At 39.2% G+C, this 14,028-nt stretch overlaps 1 protein-coding gene across 3 annotated transcripts in view; it reads right to left on the minus strand.

The window, feature by feature from the left end:
• skap1 (src kinase associated phosphoprotein 1) overlaps nucleotides 1–14,028 on the minus strand; it is a 178,227-nt gene that overhangs the window by 47,115 nt on the left and 117,084 nt on the right. For 2 of the 3 annotated variants that reach the window (XM_064321408.1, XM_064321407.1), the window contains exons 5-9: nucleotides 13,205–13,285; nucleotides 8,551–8,634; nucleotides 8,142–8,266; nucleotides 6,513–6,576; nucleotides 4,819–5,067 (exon numbers count right to left, since the gene is read on the minus strand). In XM_064321408.1, the coding sequence (XP_064177478.1) occupies nucleotides 4,819–5,067; nucleotides 6,513–6,576; nucleotides 8,142–8,266; nucleotides 8,551–8,634; nucleotides 13,205–13,285 (603 nt within the window). The other variant, XM_064321409.1, reaches the window with a different exon arrangement.

Consider the following 14,028-nt stretch of genomic DNA (forward strand, 5'->3'; position numbering starts at 1 on the left):
GCCATAACAAACCTTTTCTTGTCTGATACATTCATCTGTGAGATGCAGAGTCAACACATAAGCATTTATGGCACGTAAAAAAGCCTTGTCAGGAAAATAGGTTGTCAAGACAGCCTATGAAGATGAAGACATGGTGGCAATAGCTGTTCAATTTTGTTCGTTTACCACACTATTTAAGTGACCAAACACATTTTCCACTTCAATTACACTGGCCGTCTTATTCTCCACAACAAACAAGTTGACATCCCAGTCCACCTTAAGTAACAATGTAATTTTGCCTTATCAATAAAAAGAACTGATGCAAAAAGGCAAGCAATAAACTCAAATTAATCACTTGCCACGATAAGAAATCTGAATACTTAATTTGACAAAATGGTATGTCTCAGCATTATTGCTGAAGAATACAATTAGAAAAATACAGAATTTCATATAAAGAATCAAACACTTTCTCAAAGGGGGAATTCTAGTGAAACGCAATATTCACACAAAAAATTCATACATGCAAAGGAAGAGAAATATTTGATCACTATGAATTATCACAGAAACAGTACAGTAGTAGCACCCACCTATTATGGTTACTCAGTAGACACACTCAAATGCACTGAGCTTCATAATGTTTGGGACAAAGGCAATTTCTTTTCCTTGATTTAGCTCGGTACTCCACAATTTTAGATGTGTAATCAAACAATTCAGCTCTAATGTGGTTAGAGTGCACATTATAGTTTTATTGGGTAGTTCTATACATTTTGGTCTCACCATGTAGAAATTACAGTACTTTTTCCCACGATGCGCAGGCAGGACTGCTGCCGTGTGCTATGCATGGCAAACTGTGGTCACTCACTCACTCACTCACACATGGACGACCTTTGAGGGACGTTTTGTGGGACGCATGCACAGGTGGTGCTTCGTTTAGTAGGACGTTTTGTAGGATGCATGCGCAGGTGGCACGGCACAACATCTTTAAGCACAGCTTTATCGTCTAACGTTACTTTAGCTAACCCTAACATGTTCGAGTTTTGCCTATTTTAGTTAACCTAGCTACTGCGTACGGACCGCCTACTTTAGTTAACCTAGTTAGCGTGTACGGATGCTATCCTGCACGCATGAGTAGGAGCTAAGGACACACAGCTACAACCACCAATACAGATGTATGGACACACAGAGGACAACAAATAACGTTACAGAGGTGAGAACATGCCATAGCTAGCTATATAGTTAGTACAGGTGCGCTGTGGATCTGGACGGTTTCATGCTTGTTATATATAACCCCCCCATTTCAGGGCACTGTAAGGGGCATAGTAATGTTATGTAAATTAAAGTAGTCATATTTAGTACTTTGCCACATACCTTTTGCCTTTACATACAATGACTGCTTGACAATGACAAGTCCGTGACTCATAGACATTAGCATCAACAGGTGCTGGTGTTTGGGTTCAGTCTCTTGCAGTAGGATGAAGCACCACCCAATGAGTTTGGAGGTATTTGCTTGAAGTTGAGCAGATAAGATGCTTCTGTGCATTTCAGAATTCATTCTCCTGCTGCTATCAACAGTTATATCATCAATAAATATAAGTGAGACAGTACCTATACATGCCCAAACCATAACACCCCCACCACCATGTTTCGCAGAAGTGTGTGTGGGGGGGGGGGGGGTGGTGCTTGTATCTTAGGCAGTTCCTTCTGGCCACAATATTTTGCTCTTGCCATTTTTCTGAAACAAATAAATCAAGTAAATCAAGTAAATCTTAGTCTCATCTGTCCACAAGAGCTTTTTCAAGATTTCTGCAGGCTCTTTTAGATATTCATTAGCAAACTTTAACCTGGCCATCCCGTTTTTGCAGCTAAATAGTGGTTTTGCATCTTGTAGCCTCTGTAATTCTGTTAGAGAAGTCTTCTGAGGACAGTAGTCACCAGCGTGTCTACATCACTGTAGAGGTCTTCCTTGGCCTACCATGTCGTTTACAATTACTGAGCTCACCAGTGCTCACTTTCTAATGTTCCAAACGGTTGATTTTAGTAATCCTAATTGGCACAACTGTGGTCCTCATGTTGACAAATGGCAATAACAGACTCCAAAGGCAATCGAAAGCCTAGAATCAAGTCTAGATACTGAAAACTTTCTTTCTTTCTATTTGTCCCAAACATTACGGTTTGCTGAAATGGGGGGACTATGTATGAAAGTTTTGTAATTTCTACATTGTGTATAAAAAAAAATACCCTTGAATTAAAAGCTGAGAATGTACACCTTAAACACATTGTTTGATTAAATATCTAGAATTGTGGAGTACCGAGTCAAAATGTCTTTGTCCCAAATGTCTTTGTCATTGTCCAAACATTATGAAGCTCACTGTTCAGTATGTGCAACAGAACACATTGCCTTTACTCTGTCCTGTGTTCTCATATGCATTGGGCATCATTTACTTGTTTTTTACTTTTTCCACTGTACATTTTTGAGTGTGTTATTGTGGAATCCTGCTGGGTACTTTAAGACTGTGAGCAGCTACTGAACTCTACACTCAGCTTTCTGTTATAAAGACAGTAAACATAAAAATCTAATTAAAAAATAAAATCAAACAGTTGCAAATTAAACCAAAGTCAGAGGGTCACTGAAAAGGAGATGTATGTTTGGATAGTAGATGCTGAAAAAACAGTTCTAACGAGTTCCTGATTATCGCTGGTTTGATTGTCCTTTAATTTAAACTAAGGTTTATGGCTACAAAATGAGAGTAGCCGGTTTAAAAATAAAGTAACAGTAATTTAAGTAACAATTTCCAGTGAAAGGACTCAAGTTATTTAAATTGGTGGAAGTTACCATCAAAGTATTTCACTTCTGATTAATTGGGATTTAAGAGATTGGGAAACTTCAATATCGCTGTGTCTTAAAGCTTGCAAACCTTGTTTATCCCATGAATAAAAACAATAAATGTAAATGTAAGGTAAGTATACACATTAAGCCCATGCACGCACTAATTGCAAAAGAAAATGTCTGAAAAATGCTATCTTCTACAGGTTTGCTCCACAGCAAAGTTTTGGCACAACTTTCAAAATGCTCACCATGAAGTTGAACGTTTTAAAGACTATATATTTTAAGGAATTAAATGAAATGTAGAAATAGAAATAAGTAAAAAGGAGAAATAAAGATAATGTACAAAGGCAGAGGTAAAAGACACTAAAATGTAATGAACTAAAACATCTGACAAAGGGAAATGAGGCAGGCAAAATACAGGCCTAATCTATACACTGTAGAGTTGTTAATGTTGTTGTACAAGCTGATTTCATAAGGTACCAAAAACGTATGTAGTAAGAAAACTGTAAATGATTTGAAATGAGAGTATTTCAGAAATTATTCATTGATTTGCAGTGATCCATTGATTTGTAGTGTCTATATAAAGGCTACACCTCCCTTCAAAAGAAACCCACCTAGAGGCATATTACTGTATAGCCTGCAATTAAAGTGCATCCATTTTTTGTTTTTTGATCAACACAGCCAACCCTATGACTGAAAAAATCTCATGATTTTTAAAAATTCATGAGAAATACAAACTAACATAAATTATTTAGATAAATGTCCACTCCCTTAACATTACAATCGTTAATTTGTTTTACTGTGAATTGGCCGCCACTTCTTCTCAAATTTAAGTGATTTACATTATTTCAGTGTGTGAACACCAAGGAGCTGTCATCTGTGAAAAAACACAGAATTAGCACAGAATTAGAGACCATCAGCAATTTTGAAAGAGCTGCGGGCTGGGCAAAAGTGTGCGTGACAACATTATCCCAAGCACACCAAACGTCTGCCTGTTAGGTTAGCTAGTGCACCATCCATCCAGGCACCGAACGGGTCTGCTGTTGCTGCTCCCCCCCCCCCCCACACACTCCACAATCTCAGCAGAAAATAGGCTAGAGCCATGCCTGGCTATCCAATTATGATATTTCAGTTTTGTATTGTTATCAATGTTATCAAACAATGTGGGATTTATCAGTTTTCGTATGTCAGTTTGTTCATAGGACCCAAACAAATGTAATGAGTACTCTACATGCTTGTACAAAGAAAACGGAATGTACGGGATATCAAGCCATGCCAACAAAGCATTTTTGAGTTAGAAAGAGTAGATGAAAAGGTTAAGGCAAGCCAAAAGAAAGAAAAAAATAGCTTATGTACATGCTCTGAGGAACAATATCTTTGCAATATTTCCTTTCATAGATAGGGTGACAGGCTGAAGCTCTGTAGAATCACACTTTCAATGATTCAGACATGTCCCTGACGGCCACAGTGTCTCTGCTATGCTTTCATTCCTGAAGCCTTGCACATGTTCTCTTGCACTTACCTATATTTTATTCAAAAATGGTGACCTATAGTGATCCTAACAGAGAAAGTATGGTTTATGTTGTGAAATGAATCCTGCGACTAGTGATGGTCCTCACAGTCCTAATGTCTGACATTAACAATTATCACAAACATCAACAGGTCTGTCTTTCATCCCAAGGTCAGTGCATGAATCGTCCTTGATATAATTAAAAATGAGTAGCTCATAGCTGACATCCCAGACAGGCTGTGCTGATACAATAAGTCAAACTGGGGGGTGTGGGGCATGCTACATTTGGTGTAGGTCTTTGGGGAGAAAAGTCCAAACAAGTGAAAACCCTGGGTAAGATTCAGCAGTATTTTCAACATTCAACAGAATGCAGTTAAAACTGCAGTGAAGACAGGCCTTTATTTCTTAAAATTCTGGATTTCTTAATGCGGCCCTAGTCAAAGGTGAAATTGTCTGTGGTGGAACTGTCATATACGCAGTGCATGAGAAGGGAGTATTTTACCTGGGAGCACCTCATAGATGTCATCATCCTCCTCATCCTGGTCTTGCACTCTTTGACTGCCCCATCGCTCCTCCTGGCTTCTCTGGGGGGTGATGCCTGGGGTGGGGGCTGGTGCCAAGGCCTGGGCGGGGCGCGGGACTGGGGGGCCAGCCGCGGCGTCAATGTCATCGTAGGTCTCCTCCTCCTCCTGTGCCTCTTCCTCCACCTCTTCCTCATCATCATCAAAGGGGATGAAGTTGGAGCTCATGTCTACAGTGGCACACAGGAGGCATATGGGATGCTTAGCTCCATTACTGGCATAATAATTCTATGTGTGTGATATCCATCCATCACTGCTAGAATCGGAACTTTCAAAGGTGCAGTCTAGGAATCACGGAACATGGAAAACCTGGAATATTGTTTGTAGTCTGTGGAAGTTCTTTGTGGAAGCTGAAAACTTTTGATAGCTCTCGCCATTCAGTATTGAAGCACGTGGAGAAGTGGAGACGTTATTCACTGCTTAATAATCAAAAGAAGCCTTTTGTCAGGCTCAAACACAGGAACAGCAAACAACGTAGCACGCTCATATACATATTCATATTCCAAATGTTCAGATATCGGTCAGTCAAAAAGAAAAATAATTCTTCACAGCGATGAAAAATTGTGACAATATAAATACATAAATAAATAAATAAATAAATAGCATTCAAAAGATTTTTAAAAATCTCTTGAAATAAATGACAGGAGATCTTGGGCTGAAGGTAAAACGACAGGAATGAGGAGGTGTCTGTTACTTCCCGCAAATCGCTGGGCGGGTCTGAGCCCATTCCGGGGCAGCGGCTGCAGTCATTGGATCCTGCAGATGGAGAGGGGCACTGATTGCGTGCGACTGGAGCACTGAAACACACGGTATCAGGTGGCCCCTGATACACTGCCATGGAGAGCTAAATCAATACGGCCCAAGGATAACCAGAAAGTTTGCAAATCAATTTCCAGTAAATAACATGTTGGTGGGCGGGGGGTGAAGGGGGTGGTGGTGGGGCGTTTGATGATGCAGAAGATGAGGAGGTTGAGAACAGGTCTGATTGGGTTATCTAGGATGGAGCTTTCTCGTGATCAGAAAATACCCTTGTGAGGAAAAAGTTTTGCTTTAAAAAAAAAAAAACTAAAAAAAAAACTAAAGCTGAATCTCAGTGCTGTAGCTTTTTAAAATGACGATGGCTAAAATTAGCAGTTTAAAAGGAAAGAACAAGCAAACGTGTGAATCTGAAGCTCAGGAAAGTCTGATTAACTGTGGACAATGGCAGACAGTATACTATTACCTCCTGATATGGATATCCGCTTGCTTTAATATATCATACTTTTCACATTCTGGAACTGATACAGTAAAAAATGATGAAGAAATAAAAAAGATTGAGTGACAGTTAAAATGACACAGCCATGGATGTATTACCACTGAAACAAACACTATGTGGTCAAGTCATAAACTGACATACTAGAGAAAACAAAAGAGCACATGAGGAAATTAAGCAAAGAAAATGTAATTAATACATGATGCCCTTCCATAATTCCTCAAAACAAACCATTCAGCAGAGATTACTATCCAGGTGTCAATTAACGGACTCATATGCTGTAATATGTGTTTGCATTAACATTCTAAGAAAACGTAGATTGTCAATCTCTCAGTGAAATGACTGAGACTGGCGGAGACTCACCTTTTAGGACAAAGTTAATCTGATCTATCCACTCCCTGGCTTCTTGTTGACAGCTGGCGGTGAACTGCAGAAAAGAGCCTATCATCATTGTTGTTAGACTAAGGATTTTCACATTTTATTATTGAGAGTAAGGGCATAATTAATATTTCAACAAGCAAGAAATGGGAAAATTTTTTAAATGCATTGACACATGCTAATGTGTAAAAAGACAATATGTAGTATAGTATTTTTATATAGGCTATGTATATGTAATTGAATAATATTAACGTATAGGCTGTTTATTTAATGGAAAAAGCAATGCAACTAGCAGGAATTAACTGTTCTGCCCAGGTTTTGTACTGTACTTTTGTTGGAATTTTCAGCAATAATCCATCGACTTTCATAATATCTTATACATTTCTGGGTGGACAGAAAAAACAATCACTCAATGCTCAAGCCACTGAGCAATACACGTCTTTTGTTCATCATCCTGAATTCATCCTGAATATTCCCTGGCCAAGTAAACACACTGTCGCATCATTACTAGTTCATATGACGGAAATAAAAGCAGTGAACTAATTACAGAGTAATGTTGGTCTGACAGTAGCATTAACACTGGCCTCTGGTAGAAAGATGGTTAATGTCCCATTGCTGTGATGATAGCCATTTGCAACAGTTATAGAAATGAATAATGGGCTCCCCTGCTGTGCTTCTTTACAGTGAGTCAAAACTCTGAAGAACTCTTTGAACAACATTTTAAAAAGACCAACACTAACATCTCTATCCTGTTATCGACATCAATACCCTCTGTAGTGTATTAAAAATAGCAACTTTTGCTTCTAAAAAGTAATCACACTATGCCTAGTACAATGTTAGATTTATATCTCGTGTGGTCTTACGTTAACATTTAGTTTTCTGCTATGTGCTCAGAGCACTGTGCAACCCCCATTATCCACCTGATTCTAAAAAAGGATAAATACTGTTGCTAAACGTACGTTCATTCCTTAAACTCCTCAAAAAATCTTTATTTTCTTTTTTCTTTAATCTTTATTAAGTTTCTTTCCACCAAGTAATCAGTACTTAAACATCAGAAGTTTGTGAATGCTGCTCTTTAACATTTTCTTTATCATTTCTATTTAATTTGTCTGCAAACATGCCAAGCTGTGCTGTAAAATATATATATATTTTTAAATCTTTTATTCTTTTATTTTAACTTAATTATTGTCAGATAGTAAGCATCTAAAAAAGTTTTACAGCTGGCTAATATCAATGCTAGATGTAACTAGCTATCTGCTGGGTAATATAATCAGAAGTCAATGACTGTAATCATTTTTAATTTTATGATCTCTTTATTTCTTTTACATTTCAGTACCTTCAAGCACAAGCGAGGTACTGACCTGAATTTATTTCACCATATTTATCAGGTCTGGCTAACAAGGTTGTTAACTAAAAATAATCTTCTAAGTGAAAAAATAATATTTCACTGCTACCCCTCTTGCTACAAACAAGACAAAAAGTATATACCACTTTGGAGGTAATGCTCTTTAAATAAACCTGCATGTAAATTCATCATGGGCTGTCTTTGAAAGAAATGATGTTTCCGGGCAGTCTAGCTGCTGCGGGTGGAATTAGATGAATCTGCGCCTGTACCTGAAACGAACGCTTTCCAGGGGCGCTGAGCTCAAAGCAATAGTTCTTCTTGGAGTCTTTGCGCAAGTGAGTCGCCATCACTGCACTGTAGCCATTGATGTAAAACGAGCCCTTCTGCTGCTTGTCTGGTGGGAGAGAGCAACTCATCACCCTCAAGCTCAACAATCTCTTTCAATCACCTAACACATTTCACTGACATTTAATAGTATCGGGGTCTCCAGATAGAATACTGGGGGACAGAAATGGATTCAGCCAAAGGACCCTGTTAAGAGGTGAAAACAAGAATTTACTAGGCAAATATGTGGGTATAAGGGCAGTGGTGGGTAAGGTAATATGAACAGAAAGCTGTTATCCTAGCTAGCTAGGATCATAGAAAGGTCTATGAAAAGGCATTGACAAACAGACAAACCTTTTTCACTCCCGAAGTAGTAGAATATTGTGTTGTTGAGGACACACCAGCGCTTCTGCCATTCAGAGCCAAAGAAGCTGTGGTCTGCAGAAGGCAATGTGTAATTAACACTAGACCAACACTACGTTCGTACATTTATACAGAGGCTACCACGATGAACCCCCCATACATATACTTTTATCAGTTACACTGTATGATGACTAGTGAGGCACAAATCTACCTGTTGTTCTTACAACAAGGCTCTGTGTACTTCTGTTAAAACCCAAGACACTTAAGTCAGGGGTCCGATATATATATATATATCTTTACGGCAACTAATGATGATGTATAATAATAACAAGTGCTAAATATTTTGTGAACATAATTTTTTCAGTTCTACATGTGCCAGTGTCGACAACATTTTCTAAAGAAAACATGAAAGTCATATTAGCACTCAATGTTAATAAATGCTTAGATATAAAAATTATACATGTCATGTCCATCATATACAAATGACACAGTTCTTTACTGCTAAGCCCATATAGTTCTGGGTTCCAGAATGTAAATTTTATTCAGTCTGCTTACAAATATACTAGGACCTGGCTTCCCAAAAAGCTAATTTTAAAATTCACATCAAAAGCTTAAATTTGAAAATTAAGTTAGGCGTTGATTTTCAAAATAAAATTTTAATTTTGAGACTAAGAAGAGATTGCCATAGCTACACTTTACCCATTTCAGATTATGGAGACAAATTTTAAATGCACACATCCTCAACTACATTGTACACATTTTTCTCAGTGCACTGTTTCATTACAGGTGCTACATCATTAACCCACCACTAGATTCGATATGGACTAACATCCATTAATATACATAGAACAATTCAATCAATGTTTTTTCCCCCTTCAAAAATAAATAAATAAATAAATAAATTAATTAATTAATGTTTGTCCTCAAGCAAGGCTTCTTTTTAGCAGTTCAGCACACCATCCTTGGAATGACATTGAAAAATAAAATGTATAAAAGGACATACAAAGAAACGTGAAATGAAAAAAGACAGTGTATTCGTTTTGGAGTTCACGTGCATGCAAGCTAATCACAGCTATGCCATCTGGAACAACTGCTTTTTTGTTCAGGTTTTGTTCCAGGGCTGTTATTCTAGCCTTGCTTACTCTGCATTATCTTATTGAGTGCCTAGATAGCACTTTTGGATTGCTATTTAAGGAATCTAAAACTAAAATCTTTATTGTTCCCCAATGAAATGCTGAGCATCTTTTGAAACTGTAAAAAACAGTGACAACCACACTGACCACCTGATCAGAAGCTATTCTTTTATGTGAGGTGCCTTTTTCCACTGATTACTATCACCATCCAATCATTAAAAGTCAATAAATCATTAAAAGCACAGCAACAAACTAGTATTGTTTAGTTTAAGAAATTGTTTCAGGAAGTAATAACTATTGACCAATGTGTTGTGTTTTGCTTAAAATCAATAGATAATTTGAAGACATGATAAATAATAAACTACAGGCCTGATATTACATTTACTGCATGTCCTATTGGGGAACTATTTATACTTCATTGATATTTTCTGAAGGGGTAAAACTGTTTGTAAAACAGTCTAATTCAAACAAGATTAGCCAGCGAATAGATGGAAATAAAATTGTCTCTTTCAGTTTGAGTTTTGCAGGAGGCTATCAACACAGGCACACTCTGATGTACTCGAAAAGGAAGTACGAGCAGGGCACTGAAATGGGTTCCCAGTTGACAGATGACGCTGCGGAAGAGCCTCTGCCTACAGTACCATGAAAAAAGTATTTGCCCCCTTCCTGATTTCCTCTATTATTGCATATTTGCTGCACTGAATGGTCTCAGATCTTCAGAGAAAATGTAACATTATACAAGAGGAAACTGAGTAAAGACAAAACATTTTTTTGGCTGGACCGCAACAGCGGGGCCAGCCCTACAAATGCGAATGCCTGTGACTGTGTGACTGAGTGAGTGAGTGATGAAGTTACACCATTGGTTGGCCGAGTTATGAAGTTACACCATTGGTCGGCCAGATGACATGTGTTAGGTCCAGCCATATACTTGGTTTTGACCTGGTCTTGTTTTAAAATGAATGAAAAAATGTATAAAACACTCATATCATACATATGAAAAATTATTGCCCCCTTAGCTACTCAATCAACTAATTGACTAAATTTAATTGATAATTACTTTCATCTGATTGAACACAGCCAGACTTGACTGCAGCCAGCCCTGTCAAATCTAATCATATTGAACCTTACCATTAGAGCGAAAAAAGGTTGTTTAAATATATCCAACTGGAAAGGGTTACAAAACCATTTCTAAGGCTCTGGGACTCAATTGAAAAACAGTGAGAACCATTATCTCCAAATGGAGAACACTTGGAACAGTGATGAATCTGCTCAGGAGTGGCCAGCCTGCCAAAATTTCTCCAAGGGCAAAGCAACAACTCATCCAAGAAGTCAAAAAATTCCAGAAGAACGTCCAAAGAACTGCAAACCTCTATAGCCACAGGTAAGGTCAGTCCCCCAAAAATGGGATTCATGGGAGAGTAGCAAGGTGGAAGCCACTGCTAAACAAAGGAAACATCAATTTTTGTCTGACATTTACAAAAAAGCACCGGAATGATCCCCAACACTTTTGGGACAATGTTCTGTGGATGGATGAGTCAAAAGCGGAACTTTTTGGATGGCATGCGTCCCATTATGTCTGGTGTAAAGCAAATACCGCATTTCACAGAAAGAACATCATACCAACAGTCAAACATGGTGGTGGTAGTGTGATGGCGTGAGGATGCTTTGCGGCCTTGGGACCTGGAAAACTTGCCATTATTGAATGAGCCAGGAATTCTGCTCTGTACCAGAGAATTCTTTGAGTGAATATCTGGTCATCTGTCCGTTAGCTGAAGCTGAAGCTGAATAATTTGGGTTATGCAGCTAGACAATAATCCAAAACACAAAAGTAAGCTCACATTTGAATGGCTGAAAAGAAACAAAATTTAAGTTTCGGAGCAGCCTAGTCAGAGTCCTGATTTCAGCCCAGCAGAGATACTATGGCAGGGCCTGAAACGAGCAGTTCATGCCCAAAAACCTGCCAATCTGTCTGAATTGAAGCATTTCTGCAAAGATAAGGGGGCTAAAATTCCTCCACAATGATGTGAAAGACTGATATCAAATTATAGGGAATGTTTGGTTGCAGTTATTGCTGCTAAAGGTGGTGCAACCAGTTATTAAGTTAAAGGGGGAATTACTTTTCTTTCACATGGATGTTTGCTAACTTTTTTCATTAAATAAATGAAATTATGATTTTAAACATGTGTTTCTGAAGCACTTGTGAAAAGGAGCGGCTGGCTGCATCCATTTCCTGCTAAACAGATGGAGAACAGGCCTATAATTATGACCGTGCAAAGTGGAGCCACAAATAGGGTTTATATAAAAAGGAGCGGAAAAAGTTATTCAAATTAAACATTTATTACCTCAGTGTGAACAGTCATAAGTACTTCATATGCACTTTATCAGAAAAAACGTTATGCCGGTCTATGTCCCCTTAGTAAGTTTGTAACATTTGACATTTCAGCCAGCAGACCGTGAGACGTGTGTAAAAAAGCTGCTGAGAAGCCCTGTGCTGACAGGACTGGTGCTGGGAGCGGCATGCGGTCAGCGCTGGCGGGGTGATTGAGGGGCCAGCGGTGAGAGAAAGCCAGCTCCAGGGACACCGGCTCGCACCGGGAGACGGGGCCGCGGAGCCCTGGGACGGGGCCGGCGAGCCTGCCGCCCCTGACCGCGGTCGCAGTCGTCAGCTACATCTGCTTCCAGTCAGCCGGTCTCTCAGCGCTCCGATCGCGCTGTGTGCGTGTAATGCACTCACGGGGATACAAGCAGCAGCGCCCACGCACATATAGACCTCCTATGCCCCCAGGGACTGAATGTACGCAGAACAGTCCACTAGTACGGTTTGAATATTATAATATTTTCGGCATTACTTGGACTGCTTCCTCCATACCTCAACTCTCTGCTCAGCTGGAAGCTACAAGTATCACCTTCACTCATGTGACCTGGCACTTTTTAATGTTCCTCAACCCTCTACTGCACTTCAAAGGATGAATTTCAGCCACTCTGCACTGCAGAGTTGGGACAAATCCACAAAAAAACCTGAAGCTAGACATGCTAATTCCAACTGCAGATTTTACACTTGTCATTCATGACACAGTGATTCAAACCTGCTCCTGCTTTTAATCCCTGCTGTTAATTCCGGTTTGCACAACTATATCGTCCCTGTCTATTAGTGTCATTTTAGCTGGCGATGTTGTCTTTGGAACTTTGTGTTTTATGTCAGAATCCCCTTGTAAAATAGATTTTAATTTCAATGTTTTTATTCTGGAAAATAAATAAATGAGCGCTCTGGTCGTGTCGTGCATGTATAATGCACTCAATGGAGACACAAGCAGAAACGCGCAGGCAGATATGCCTCATATGCCGCCAGGGACTCATTACATTACATCACAGGGCCTGCTTCATGGAGGGGCCTGCCTATCTCCCACACCACAGAACTCTATTTCAGCAGGGAATACATTGCTCGCTCAGGAAATTTTCATAACATCTAAATAATGATGTCAAAAAATTAACTTGTGGTAGGAGAACCTTACCTCGTCGTTTCTTCTCCAAGTATCCTTGTTTCAAGATGTTACTGAGGTCCTGGGCTGCCACCATGGGAATCTCTTCAAAGACTGAGAAACACAATTCATAATCAAGGGATGGAAACACTGATTAATAAAAAACACAAATACATGACTCATCACTTAAGAGAGAACCTTGAGAGAAGTTTCAGCATAAATTGTGGACCAATTGATTGCGACATTATAGCATGTATATAACATGATATTCTATGCAGCAATTACAATGCTTCAGGGATTGAATGATGTACTCTGTATTATAACATAGGCTGCCAAGATAAGGACTGATAAGCATGAGGTAGTTCTGAAGTGCCAACTACAACCTAAAAAACTGCAGTATGTAATGGGACTGTTGATATAACAAAGCAGTGGACAAAAAAATCTGTATTTCAGTGTCACTTTTATCTCATATTCTCTGCAAACTGATCTCTGGAAACCCAGACCCTTGTTGCCAAAATGGTTTCATGTAGCCCTGGAGGCATTCAAGGATTCACGTGTACTAATATATTTATTTGTATGTGTGTGTCTGTGTGTTCACAGATGTGCAAGTGTTTATGTGTGTGCACATTTGAACTGAATGAGTGTGCGTGCATGCTTGTATGTGTGTGTGTGTGTGTGTAAGTACCCAGCTTTGATTGAACAGGGCTACCCTGTTGTGTTGCGAAGGCCACAGTGGGATCCAGTGTGACTGCAGGGTCACAACCTTGACTACATTCCCAGTGTGCACCATAGTTCTCATTCCTGTGCATGCCCCCTCTCTCTCTCACTCCCTCACTCTTTTTCCCTTGGTCTACCTG

This window comes from Anguilla rostrata, chromosome 2, assembly GCF_018555375.3.
Source record: "Anguilla rostrata isolate EN2019 chromosome 2, ASM1855537v3, whole genome shotgun sequence".
NCBI classification, from domain to species: Eukaryota; Metazoa; Chordata; class Actinopteri; order Anguilliformes; family Anguillidae; genus Anguilla; species Anguilla rostrata.